This window comes from Geospiza fortis, unplaced genomic scaffold, assembly GCF_000277835.1.
Source record: "Geospiza fortis unplaced genomic scaffold, GeoFor_1.0 scaffold104, whole genome shotgun sequence".
NCBI lineage: Eukaryota > Metazoa > Chordata > Aves > Passeriformes > Thraupidae > Geospiza > Geospiza fortis.
The window spans coordinates 3,583,154-3,597,689 of record NW_005054325.1 but is presented as its reverse complement, the minus strand read 5'-3'; the positions used below and the strand labels follow the sequence as shown (position 1 = coordinate 3,597,689).

The 14,536-nt window shown below is 36.9% G+C and overlaps 1 protein-coding gene across 2 annotated transcripts in view; it reads left to right on the top strand.

Moving 5' to 3' along the window:
• CDKAL1 (CDK5 regulatory subunit associated protein 1 like 1) overlaps nt 1-14,536 on the top strand; it is a 376,797-nt gene that overhangs the window by 135,170 nt on the left and 227,091 nt on the right. For both annotated transcript variants that reach the window (XM_005420967.2, XM_031056967.1), the window contains exon 7: nt 4,525-4,645. In XM_005420967.2, coding sequence (XP_005421024.1) covers nt 4,525-4,645 — 121 coding nt within the window. The remainder of the gene's footprint in view (nt 1-4,524; nt 4,646-14,536) is intronic.

The following is a 14,536-nucleotide window of genomic DNA, read 5'->3' as shown; positions in this document are numbered from 1 at the left end:
AACAGAACAAGCAGAAAACAATAGATATTGTTGCTGCCAAGGCTGGGGTTTCCTGCATCTTTGAGGATTTTCTGTAAAATCGTGGTTTTGAGCTGCTTGAGATATCTGGAAGCTAAGAAATCTGTGTCTGGCTGGGAGTTGTGTTTCAGAGTCACACTGTATAGCTCCAGTGGGATTTGCAGGGATGGGGAGGGACCGTCAGTGGGTGTCCTCTTCCATCTTTCAAGCAGATATAATTTCCCAGCAGTTTGTGAGGAGTGTAAGCCTGTGGACAGAGTGAAGCTGACTATTTTTTTAAACATAATATAGATCTACTAGTATCTAATACGATGCTGATAGCCAGGTAAAAGTTTGCTAAAATTTACTAAGCCGGGCTACTTCCCCCTGATTTATACTTGTAATAAACTAGGAAGGTACCAGTCCCATTTGAATCTGTTTGCTCTAATATCACTAGCATGCTTCTGTGGTTCTAGGTCACAGGGATATGATGCTAACCTGAGGTTCACAGGACATTTAATGCTATAATCTTATGACAAAGAAATTCCATTACCTGTTCCCTTCATATATTTGTATTTCAAAATTGGGCTTTCTCCATCAATCCTGAAGCACATACATTTATGATTAGAGGTATATGTACATGCCATTAAAACTGTGCTACTTCTTTGTGTCCTTTTTGACAAGTGAAAATAAAAACCTTGAAAATATTTTCATTTTGCATACTGAATGATCAAACTAGACACATTTAAATGCCTTCTTTTAGACTAAAAACAGGATTTAATATCCTGGTTAATTCATTCCAACCTTGTCCTTCTTGCAGATAGTGCCAAGTAATGTGAATTGTGTCTACTGACTTCTATGTAAAGATGAATTTAATATTAAACGGTTCTGAAAACTAGAGAGCTCTGATTAATTTTAAATTGTTCCTAGCTTGATTTCATTTGCATTTGCTGTGAGTGATTCTGTGCTGCAAGTGTCCTTGCTGGACTTGGTTAGTACTTCTGTTATTCGTAATCTGTATTAATTATCTACTAATTAGTGAAAAACTGCTCTGACACATGACCTAAACCACTAATTAACTTTTTCACGTTTTGTTTTGTTTTTTCTCGATGGAATTTTATCTGCTGCTAGACTGTGTGGAAGAAGAAAAGTTATTTTTATAGCAGAAGCAGTTAATAGGCCTAGATCGTTCAGGCTTTCCTATCCAACCTGACTAGATCTGTTTGTCTTTAAGCTGTGTTTGAAAGCTTGCATTGTAGAGTGAGCCCTCAAAAAAGGAGTGGTGTTTGTTTGATATCTGAGATGGAGCACTCATCATTATGGTAATAGACTTGTGATTAACTCAGTTTTCAAAAATGTTGTACAAAACTTAAAAAAAAAAGAGGAAGTAAAACAAACATGAAAAGAAAGACTCCTTTTAAGTTTGGGACACCTGCTTTGCTTAGGTAAGTTATGCAACCTGTAAAGTCAGAGAGAAGGTAACTTAATCAGATAAAATGCTTTAGAAGTAAAGCTTAATTGCAGTGTTTTATCCCATTCTAAGCTTTGAAAGGACGTCATGAATGAGATTTTAAGTTACTACTTTTTCTGTTAAACTTGATGTTGATCCGGGCTTAATAGTGCTGGTTGGGCAATCTAAAAAAAAAAAGGTTATTTAGCCTTTTCCTAGTTGAAGATGGGAAAATACTTATTTTTAAGTTTTCTTGAAACAAGTATGAGGTAAAAAAGATTTACAGCATGTGAAAAAGTATGATTCAGTGTTTATCAAGTTATATTTTATTAATAGTAACAATTCTGTAAGCAGGTGCTTTAGTGCTTACTTAAAATGAAACAAAATAGTCCTTGTATGGAGTAGGGGAAAAAGGATTTAAGGTTACAAATACTGTAATTGAGGGGGTTTTCTTCTTAGGAAAAATAATTAAGTGTGCCTGCCACACAAGTCACAGTAGTTGGATGTGCATGTGCTGCTTGCCTTCTGGAAGCATTAAACTCTCTGCTAAAAATCATCTCCCACTAGAGGCATTTTTTCAGCTTCTGGTGTCTGGACTGAAAAGTACAGGGGTATTGTTCTTCTTGAGTACCCCACAGGTCTTACAAGCCTCATATTGATTCAAACTTCAGTGTCCTTCAGGAGGAATATGGGAAGTGTATTTTATGTGAGAATAAGGTGCCACATTTGATTGCCAGGCCATGGATTTCCTGAGCTCCGGCTCAGGGTTGGGGTGGGTGCTGACATTCTTTGGATCACGTGGGGGATAGTCACAGAGCTGGGGTTTCTTTCCTGAATAAAGGAAGTCTCTGATGATAGAAGCAGCTCAGTCTTATTCTCCATATAAGTTATATTCTATCTGTAGGATGACCTCATCTTGTAGGGTGTTTTTGAGGGTGGTTGCCTGTTTGAGTAATGCGCTCAGTCTGAGAAAGGGAGAGCATGGGCTAAATTCCTGTTAGGGAGCAGTTACTCACATGGCTTCTCCTTGTGAGGGTCCGTGTTCCGAGATGAGGCCTCCCTCATTCTGCACACTGAGATATTACTTGGGGAGGGGGGGCAGGTTGGTTTTGTGGTTTGTTGTTTTCATCTTGTTTTTTAAACTTAAGAATGGTGGTTTGACCCCAATTCTAAGTATGTTAATTTTAAATTTTGGGTAACTTGTTAAACCTGATTGTTTTAAGACTGCAGTGAATTGTTCCACTGTATTTTTAGCCATAAATACAAATACACCTTTAATATGGCAATGTAGCTGAATATTTTAAAAATGGAAAAACTGATTTATTCCAAATAAACCACAGTATTAAGAAATAAAAAAGGAATGTTTTCTGTTTCTGGTTTACGGCACTCACTTTTGTTATACAAGTAAATAAAATGGTGCCATGCTTGCAGCTCTTCAATGAAGCATTAGATTAGAAAATAAGTGATGGTGTTGTGAGACAAGGATGTTGCTGTTATTCTCAGGAAAAGGTAGAAGTGAGTAATTTAGCAAATGCTAGTAGCACAAGCACCATATTACTAAATTCACCACAGGATATAATGAAATTTTTGTCAAATGCAACTGCAGAAATAATGCCTTTTGTTTCCTGTCGACATGATGATGTCTTCTATCACTATTAACCATTATGTCTCCTATTGGTATTAACCTCTGTGCTGTCAGGTCAGTCCTGCTCTCCTGTTCATTAGATCACGTTTTTGATTTAGACTTTTTATGTACCTTTAAAAACCTCAAAGAAGATGTTATTCTAGAAGTAGTTGGGTTTTTTCTAGGCTGTTGTTGCCATATCAAGGAAATAAATTAAGAGCATGAATGCCACATTATTCAAAAATTAATTTATGACTCCTCAAAACAGACAGAGAAGAAAGGCTTTGACTGATGAAGGAATTAATTTAAATTCTTATTAAAGTAAATAGCTGTTGGTAACATAAGTTAGGAGCTTTGATGTAACACAGTTTTTAATTGATTTGAAGTGGTCATAGGCTTTGCTGTGCTGGATGTAGCTCAACTTGTACTTTATAGTTTCATGCATTCCTCTCACCCCCCTCCTATTTCAGAGTTAGCTTTTTCTTTCCTGAAATATTTGGTGGATTGAAGCTGTAGGGTTTCCTATCAGGGAGTTTTCCAAGTTCAAGAGACACATGCTTTCTTTTCCTGCCAGTTTGAGTTGTTTTCTTCCAACTCTATTCAGGCATCTACCATTAGCTTTCCGTTGCTGTCTCTCACCTGCCTGTTCTAGGCTTTGTGGAGTGAATGATACAAGTCTTACACTCATAACTTGGGAACACTTTAGGCTACCTTATGCAATAATACACACAATTGTTTTGATTCTTCATTGTTAGTTCTTGCTTCAAAATATCAGTGTCATTTGTGCTGTTTAAGTATAGGACTTGTCGTGGCATGACTGATGTTGCCGGCAGTTGGTGAAATTATTTGTATTTTACTCCCTGAATATTAATGGCTTCAGGAAAGTAGTTGTGAGGCAGTTTTCTGACCTGCAGTTGTCATGGTGCGGAAGGAATATGTGCAAATCTTGGTAGTCAGCTTAGCCATGGACATGTGAGGATATGGTTCACAGCACTTCCAGACTTACACAGTCAGGTAACCTTGAAATGTGTTGGTTCACCATGTAATAAGCTAAAAAAGTATTTAGTTGTTTATTACCTCCTAATTGAGGTTTGAATTTAATTTTTCAGGAAGAATCATCTGATCCCGCCATGCAACTCATTTAAATATTATTGCTACGTTGCTGTTTGGTAGAGAATCTGAAAATGAGACTGCTTAGATAATTTTAATCATATAAAACAGAAAATGTAAGTGTGAAGAGATAATTGGATGAAATAATTTGCTCATTTTAAGATTATTTATTTTACCTGTCAGTGTCTCTTTACAAATGCTCCAGATGGTGGAAATATATTATTACATCTCATTCTCATTTTCAGTCTTTGAAATATAAATACTACTTCTGAAGAAGAGCAAATCAAAACAACTATGATGAGACTTCTTTGTAATGACTGCATTTTTTTTGTTTAATTTGAAGGTCATTCTGTGAGACTGCTGGGTCAGAAAAAGGATAATGGAAAACGTTTGGGGGGAGCACGACTGGATTTGCCAAAGATTAGGAAGAATCCACTGATAGAAATAATTTCTATCAACACAGGGTAAGAATCTTCCAAACTTACAAAATATTCAGTACTGCAGAAGAATTCCTTTTATCTCTTTCTGCAGGTCTAGTGTACTACTACTAAGCCACACAGAAAGAGGCAGGATGACCACTTTTAAATAGTTTAAGATGTTAAATTACATTCATTCTGGAAAATAAATCCCTGCTTATTTGGTTACTAAAAGAAAAGAGCATTTATAGGGCTTTTTCCCCCTCTGTGATTTTTTGATTTCTAAGACGGTAGTTCCAGAATATTTTTAGTAACTCATTATGAACTGTAAACATTGTTAAGATCTGTCTGATGTGATTGTCAGCCCAGATTTATTAATGGCTAAATTAGATATAGTTACTTCTGTCTTGCTCCTCTAACCTGTTTGTAAAGAGTCATCATGTATATATTTCATTCTTATATTCATTTGAGCAAGGTACTCTCTCCTGTCAATCACCTCTGAATGCCCTTTTCCCCACGAGACTACAAGCATTTTCTATTCCATACTCCTGCTTTGAGGAATTCTATTTTAATCTTCCTTCCCTTGTTGCTTTCAAAGGCATTTATCAATGCCAATTGATATCCTTCCATTTTGTCAATTTATTAAAAAAAAAAAAGGAATAAAGCACCAGCAACAAAAATCGCACAAGTGCTCTTCTGATTTTCCTATATTCTCCAACTTATGTAGTAATTTCCCTGGTTGAATTTAAAATGCATTGCTCTGGGCATCCCAGGTAGGTGTGAACTTGCTGCCTAGAATGAAAAAAAAAAAAGTGGTGTAACTCAGGTCTGAGTTTCAATTAGCACGTTCATAAATATTTCAGAGAGGAATTTTGATACTATCTTCTTTCTTACTTCCTTGTCTTTTAGTAATGTGGCCTTCATAATTGCTGAGAAACTTAGTGTGCTGTTCAGGTCAGAATATCAGTTCAAGGTTTAGTGTGGTTACTTTTTCTTCCTCTGACTTGTGGTAAATATATGGGTGATATTTTGTCATATTGCTGAATTATAATGACTTTATAAACTGTATTTTTGTTCGCAGATTGGTTTTGAAGTCTGGATATGAACTCTTTGGTGTAGTTACTTCGAGTGTTCTAAATTCTTTACCTTATTTTCTTTCCAGTGAACATCTTGTTTTTGCCCATCAAAATCCTCTTCATGATTAAAACTGTTTTTTTACATTTGCTGTGTCTGACTTTCAGATGGTAAAAATTTTCCTTTTCCATTAATATTTATCACAGTATAATGTTATAATATCTTTCTGGTTGTAAATGTTGTCAAGGTTGTAAGCTAATTTGTTCATGTCTTTTGACGTATAGTAATGAACTTAAGATAGGAAAATTAGAAATACTATTATTTCAAATATGAGATTATTACTAGTTTAATTACAGAGGTCAATACCATGGTACTGTAGGGTATGTACACTTAGCATTAGGTGACTGATGAGGGTAGCAACCATTTGAAACTTTTTAAAATATATTTTGAACACATGTATTTTTTTACTGTTTGAAAAAACAATTACTTCCCAAATTGATCAAAAGGCAGACTGTTAACATCTCCTAAGTTACTCTCATAAACCCTTTCCTTTAGAACCTGATAGTTTACAAACAAAAATTACATTGTGTAGTAGTTCTTGCTGTTCTCAGGTCAATTAAATACCTACTTACTACCATAAGACAATATAAAAAAATACTGGAAGCTACAAAAAGCATATCTCTTTCATTGACAACAAAGTCAAATATGCCTTGATAAGGAAAAAGCATTCTTAAAGCCTCAAACAAGCAAGTTAGTTGTATAAGACACCTAAATTAACTACTATCTCAATCTGTGTTATATTGCCTGCTTTCCTCTCCTGAAATACAGATGTTTGGATTTTCCTGTCTTTTTCTTCCCCTTTCCCAGTCTCTCCAGCTGTGTATCATAAGTGACTTTTCTGTGTGTTGGTCTGGGTTTGAAAAACAAAGCATAGCTTTAAAAGGCAGCAGTGCGCAGCAGTTTCTGAAAATATAAAAATGTAATGAACGAAGATCAAGGCACAGACTGTATTAGTCCCTGTGATTTGTCTGTGCTAATTTTATCAGCTTTGCCTTAGTAGTCTGGTTATGTAAATTTTAGTACCAACACCACATTGGACCTGAGTTTTCTCTGTGTAGAGGCTTGAGGAAACTTTGAAGACTGTTTTTTGGTACAGTGATCTTTATTAAGAGGTGAGTTTGGATCAGACTAGGTGGTCTTAAAATAGTAAAAAATACTTTGTTAAAAAGAGTGGTTACCTCTTTGGAAATATTTTTGATTGATACTGTTAAATGGTAGCACTAAAGTGTGGTTTCCTCTTTGGAAATATTTTTGACTGATACTGTTAAATGGTAGCACTTGGGAGCAGTATGAGCAGGGCTTCTCTGTGAGGGAGGCCAAGAAGGGAGGTGAGTGTGCCACCAGCACAGGCAGTGCCCACTCCAGCAGGACACCTGGTGCCATAGGGCCTGAGCCGTATGACAAAGCTGAGGGCTTGTAGAAGGAGCCATGAGCAGTCCCAGACATGGAAAGTTCCATAAACACAGAATATGCTGCATTGGAAGAGACCCACAAGGATCATAGAATCCAAGTCTTCACCCTGCACAGGACAGCCCTAAGAGTCACACCATGTGCCTGGGTGATGAGATGATCACCCACAGCCTGGGTCTGGAGACTACAAATAACACAGGTCTGAGGAGATGAGTGCAGGACTGGAGGCAGGTATGGTACTTAAGCTCAAGCCAGGTCTGGGAGCAGAAGCCTGAGCTTCATTGGGGCTCCTGGTGCAGAGTGGGCTGTGGGGGCAGCAGCTGAGGCTGGGCAGGTCAGCGAGGGCCTGGGGGTGCCCACGGGGCTGTGACAGGTGGTGCTGAATTACCATTTCCAGCTGGAGTTTTAATGAAACCTTGACCTCTTCTGTAATTCTGTGGGGGAAGAAAAGGCTTATTGGAGCATGTATATTCCCTCCTCCCAAAAGCACTGGAGTCTTCCATGGCTCACATTAACCCCTTTCCTTCTCCAGTAGGATGAATTCCTTTATGTACATGGACATCTGCCAGCTGGAGCTATTCTTCTGCGGGTTCAGAAGGACCACTTAATTTTTGAGAGTCTCCAGAAATGCTGATTGTTAAGACATCTCTCATCTGTGTCTTTGTTTCTTAACTCAAGATGGTGTCAAATTTGGTAATTTTGACTTGAGATTTCTTTTATTGATTCCTTCTTCTCTCAGAAATGGACGGAAAAAATTTCCTGACCCAAAGATTTCTGTCCTTACATAGTAGCTATAAACTTTTTTCCTGTACTTGTCCAAGCACAAATGCATGCCTACATATGCACGTCCCTCTGTGTTTGTATTGCCCAGACGGCTGCTGTACATGAGTGTCCTCAGCTGTTTGCATAAAGCATATCTGTCCTATCAAGGGACAGACATATTGTCCACTGCACTGTGCAGTCTGTAATAATTATAATTAAAAATAAACGAAAACAAAACCCAACTGAGTATGGAGTATCTGTGAAGGTCAGGTACTCTTCTGTCAGTTGTGAGCCAGCTCAGAGGTTTTAGACAGTGACATGTTTGTCCTAAAAAGGTGTTGCTCTGCCTTTACAGGGACCTGTGTCTTTTTCAATGTTTGGCACTTTTTTAATTGAGTTCTTTTTTTTAAAGTAATGGACAGTTTTTTCCTACTGTTAATTTTGATTGTCCTGAGGGTTGTTGTTTTCTTATTGAGAAATCCAACCTATTTGTTTAATTTACCATGACAGTTGGTGGTTTCTGTCAACAGACTGTGACTCTAGAGAAAAGCTCCTATCCCAGGAGTGACATGTTTCAGAGTTTCCAAGTATGTTTGCAGAGACTAATGGTGAGTTACTGGAATAGAGGCACAGGAGATTTACCAGACTTCTCTGACACGCAAAGATATGTTAGTGACTCTTCATTTTTCCATCTGCAGATATGTAAGAAGTCCTTACCATCCCAGTATCCCATACAAGCTGTAGATCGGCTTCTGTAATTTCTCTGTAAGAAATAAGTGACCTTTTCTTCCTGTATGGTTTGCTTTCTCTGTTATTGTTTAGAAAACACTTTGCAGTATTTTTCAAATCAATTTTTTTTTCTATAAAATAGGCAGTCAAAAACCAGCGATTGTCACAGTGCCCAGATAGCTGTCTTAATCTTAGTATATCCTGCAGTGATATTAGTAGATCTGAACCTAGAAACAGAGAATTGTTCCTGTACTCCAAAATAATTCTCTGCTTTAAATTAAGGCATTTGGTTAAATCTCTTCCACTTTTATGTATGTCATAAGCATGTATTGTACAGGTCATCATCTTACTGGAACAAGCCAGGTAATAGTAGTAGAAAAGCATATTAAATGCTGTTTGGAGAAAAGGCATAAATTTTTAAACTAATCTGCTAATGTGATTATTCTGTTACTTGAAGTAAGAAAGAGAAAAGTTCTCAAATTCATTTTGTATTACAGCTTCATTTAGGTTTAAGGAAAAATCTTTTTCTCCTTGTGGTCTCATCTTCATTAGTGCCAGTTTCATAACCCATGTAGCCACCTAGACAACTCTCTTTAATGGGATCTAGACTTGGTTTTCCACATATTAATTAATTCTGTATCTGCTTTGTGGCTTGGACTATTACTCATGTATCTTTGTTGTTGGTATTACTTGAACTTCCTTATTAACACTCACATACATTCAAATATGACTTTATTAGTGCTTTTTCTGGATGCCCTGGGAAGCATGAGAAGAGTGTAATATCACCTGAAAATGAGCCTTCACTAGAATTCACTGATGGGTGGGTTTGCACATAGGTCTGTTGAAGTGTTTCCATATTATTTTTGAAGTTTCTACCTCTCCTAATGGAACAGGCAAGTAACTACACTGCTCATATGACTGGCTAGAGAAGAATTAAAATATACTGAACAGGGAATTCAGAACCAAAAGGAGCATAGCAGTGTACATGCATGTATTTGACTAGATTATTCCTGCAGTGCTGGAGCATCTTAGAAAAGACCAACCTGTTACTTTATCTCAGAAAGATTTTCAGATCTGCTTTTGTGTCTTAAATGCTAATTAAAGCGTAACACTTCAAGCTTAGTACTCTGTGTTGATGAACTGCAACCTTTTAGCTCATGGCACAGCCCTTGCTAGCAATGTTTATGTTGAGAGTGAGCATACGTAGTATTTCTTAGAAACTTGATGCATCCTGCTAGTTTTGTAGGGGTGTTTTAACTCATGTTATCTAGTGGTGGTCATTCAAAGTGTTTTTGAGCTGCCAAAGGATCGGAATCTAGCAGAATTAAAAAAAAAAAAAAGAAAGTAGTTTTACATACAGAACCGAGTTTGTTTTATCAATCACGTTGTAGGCACAGAGTTTGTGGCGATTGGGAGTAGGGCTGTGGCCGAGCCTTATCCCTAATGGGCTACAGCTGTGCAGGACAGGTGAATGGTATTGAAGGTAATGAGACAGGGAGTGCCCAGGGGCACTGACCAATCACCAAAGGGAACAAGGGGCACAGAGGTGCAATGCATGAATATGAGGGGTATAAAAGCTTGGGCTAAAGAACAAGAAGGGCAGATGTTTGAGGCCTTCTGATGTGGTATGGTGGGTCTCTGTTCATAGTGGCAGTCTGGACTGTGGTATATGCTTTGACATATGCTGCAACATCAGGTGACTAAAAATTCAGCATTAAAAAGAGGCTAAAGAGTTACTATTGTCAATCCTGGTTTTCCCAAGCAGGAATATTTCCCTGATTATGTATTGTGAAAGGTTAAAATTCTATTTCTTCATCATTTTGTGTTGTAAGCAGATATTTCAGTTTTATAAATTGGGGAGTATGAGAATTGAATTTTCTCCAAGAGGTGCATTTTACTTTATATGAGATCACATAATAATTTTTCAATAGATTTCATTTCAGCATTTGTTTAGGTTTGAATATATAAAATACTTGGAGTTGTATGTCCATGAAAGTGTAGGTAATTTGGGTTTTGGTATTTTTGGTTTTGTCTTTTTTTAAATTGTGCCAAAAAAAGAGGTCGTAAACTTAAATGCTTTCGTCTCTTTTTTTTTGAAGGTGGTTATCTGAAATAATTGATTCAGTGAACTTTTGTCACATTTAAACTTCACAGCATTAGCTGGTTTTGTCCTTGAAACAAAGGTAAAATAATGCTGGTAAGAGGTCTGGAAAACTTTTGGCGGTATGTATAGATTGATTTTGGTACAGGTAGTCTTCATTGAATCAACACCTATTTCAGGCTGCTCTTGGCATTAAAAGGTGATCATATCCATCTCTTTGCTGCAGTTGCGTGAGATGTCTGAAGAAGAAATATCAGTAGGCCTCCCCAGCCAGCAGAATGTAAGGAAGGCAGTGACAGAATGTCAACAGATCAAAAAGAGAAGTACAGTGCTCTATTTTCCTGCTCTGATGGAGGGAAAATTTTTGATTCTTATTTGATGCCAGAACATTAACAGATGTGTAGAGTCCAGTTAGAACAGTATTTATTCCTTTGCCAGCATAAGATACTCCACTGAGAGATACTGAAGTCCTTGGGAAAACTTCAGGATGCTTCTGTGGGTTTTTGTCCAATTACCTACGTATCTAATATAGATATAGATCTAATTATACCTGAATATGGTCTAGCCAGTCTAAAGAGTGATTTAAAATTAATATTTAGCTAAGTAGTACAGAGATCTACTAGCATCCTCTAGATTTTTTTCTATTGCTGTTTATTAAACAAAAAGAGGCCTTAACTGTTAAGTCCGTGAGCTCTTGTAGTGACCTGTGTTGCCTGGCCAGATTTTTGCCTAGTTGAACTGTCTGAGCTAGATTTCTATCTTTTTGTGGCATTTAGCAAACATCACCTACACCTGTGAGTCCACCTTTGAAAATGCTTTGTTTGTTCACATCCCCTTTGATTTCTTTGTAACAGGGATGATTTTTCTGGAGTCACCATCTTAAATACATATCAAAATATCTTTGATTTCTGACATAAGGATGTTGTGGCTTAAGTGTGAGAGCATGTGGAGCCAGTGCCTTTCTGTGCTGATATTTGTGGAATATTTCTCTAATAATCTCATCAGTTCAGCAGAACAGCCATTTCTTTGGCTTTCTGTGTTAACTTTTTACCAAGGAATGGATTTCAGTTCACAAGAGTAATCTCTAGATAAAAATATATAAGAGATGGAAAGTGAAAATCTTTCTGGTATGTAAAAAATTGGATCACCTACTGTTTGACAGTGATAGACTATTTTTTTTGGCAAATGCTTGTATATTTTTTGTCTATCCAGCTATGACACAATTTTTTCAAATTGCCCTCCAAAATATTGCTGTCCCCATTTTGAATGAATAGTGAGTCTGAATTACAAATCTGCTCATATTTTGCAAAAATCTTTGAGTACCTACAAGGATGAATTCCACACCTTCAATTTAGCTGATTTAGTTTGTTTATTAACAAACTAATAACACACACCTTTTCCATATTTTAATGTTTTATTTTTGAAGGTACTCCTGTAAGTGACTCTGAAGTCAAAAGAAGATTTTGAGAATACAAGATGAAAATATGTTTTGATTTGCATTCATTGTTATGCTTGGAGAGACAAAACAGTATTTCTTTGGATTACAATAATACAGTTAGTATATAATTACATATTACATGCACACATATTATGTTTACTTCTAGTGGAGTTCAAGGTAAATGCTTAGAGCAAACTCTCCAGGAAATATGAAGCTATGTATAATTACTTTGGCCCTACCTTACCTTATAATATTTAAATAGCCACTTTTCATCACTATTTAGCTCAAACATTGATGATATGCTACAGCCTATCATGTCAGTTACCCTTAGAAACAGGGAAGGTAGAAAGTCTAGAAAGGTATTGTATGTGTTTTTGAAAGGAAACCTCTGCATCAGGCTTTTTTTGTTTATATTTCAATTGGTATTTGCATGTTCGTATATTTAGTTTTTGGCTATACTATCTATCAAGTATGTATTTCAAATGTGCATGTAACAGATATGAATCTGTTCTGTTTTGACACAATTCACAGAACAATTTACATAATGAAAATTATGGGAGACATAGTTGTGTGTATCTAGACATTTTAATTTTAGTAATAAAATCTGAAAAGCTAGTAGTCCAAAACTTGCAGAAACCACATGGCTGGAACTGAGGGAAAAGGAAAATCAGTTGTTTACAACAGAAAGTCCTAACAATCTACTTTTTTGCCTAAGGTCTCTTTCCACTGCAACTTACTGTAACTCACATCTAAGGTCATTATTTCTTAATTAGATATTTAAATAGCAGATTGATGACACTCTCTGGAAGATTTCTCTCATTTTCAGTTGTTAGTAATTTCTTACAATTATTACAGTTGCATTTGTACAATGACTATAAAATTATATGTGATAGTCTCTTTAAAAAAGTGCTACAAAATCTCAAGGTGCTTCATGGTAGCAATTTCACTGAAATCTTGGGAAAATTGTGTTGTTTATAATAAAGAGGTGATCTATCAGTGTGGCTTGCATTCTGATCTTACCAGCTTGTTGTGCTTGTAGTCATTTCTGTTCTGTGTGTCTGTCCTGCTTGCTGAGAATGTCCCTGCCCGCTGTGCTTCCTCATGCAGAAAAGTGGTTTCCTTCAGCAGCTTTTGCAGGCAGTCATTTAAGAAAGCAGGAAGGAACATAAGTGGATTGGACCAGGGAAGGACCTCCTGAGCAGCTTGATTTCTGTCTTCTGCAGCTCATTTTGGGGCATGGATTTGTACCTTCTTCAGTGCCAGAACCTCTATCTGCTGGTGCAGCTTGCAGAGGTTAAATTGCTCATGGACATCAACAGCTGAGGGCAGGAGGAGGAGGCAGTTGTGGTCCTCCTCATCCCACAGAAGTATCAGGCCTGGTCATCTTCATGGGACTATCTGGAGTTTAGTATGATAAATTTCCTTCTGCTACTGGAAAGGTGGAAGGTGTTGATATCTTCAGTTCCTTCTCCTGTTGCCCACGGTATTTCTGCCATTTGTGTTGAGCTGTATTATACAGAATTGCTTTGGTGAATAGTGAATATGATGTAGATGTTTTGCAGATCCCTGTAAATGTCTGCCACCATGCTAACCTTGAAAGGAGGATGATCTTGAATTCAAGATGATCCCTCACAAAAAGGAAGATGTTTATACACAAAAAGTTTATTGCATACCTGTATTGAATATATAATAAGGATAGAAGTTTTTCACTAAGTATTTGCCTGTAAGAAACAATTTTTTCTCTTATGCTTTTAGACTGTTGTTTCTCAGCTTTGTGCATACCTTCATGATTTCTGCCACCATTACTTTCTTTATAATGCTACTTCTTTCTCATTTTTAGAGTTTTCACTGCTTGAACTCACTTCTTTGAATTCAGTTCTATCCCTGGGATTTCAAGTACGGAACTTGTGAAACCCCTTAGCTATAGGATCTGAATTTCTCTGATGTCATGCTGTCTTTTTTAATGACAAAGTAATCCTGAACTGGGCTTCTTTACTTTCCCTGTAGGGATTAGAGCCTGATCCTCTGCCAAGAGAAATTTTGAGGGGGGGGAAAAAAAGCATTCAAGGAGTCTTTAAAGGACATTTCTCATTAGTACATGAAATACCTGCAGTCATGACATCATTTGTGATATGACTCGGAAACTCATACTCCTTTCTCAGGTTGTATTTTTCATTGCTGTTGTTCAATGCTGTTAGAATGGCTCTAGGAGAAGCATGTGTTCAGTGAACAACATACATCTTGTCCTTTCCAAGAAATGCTTGGCCAGTCCCTCATTAGGTTTGCTGGCATATGACACCTAAGAAGTATTCCTGTAAATAGGTGTTTCTTCTGCTATTCAGAATGACATACTCTGGCAATTGCA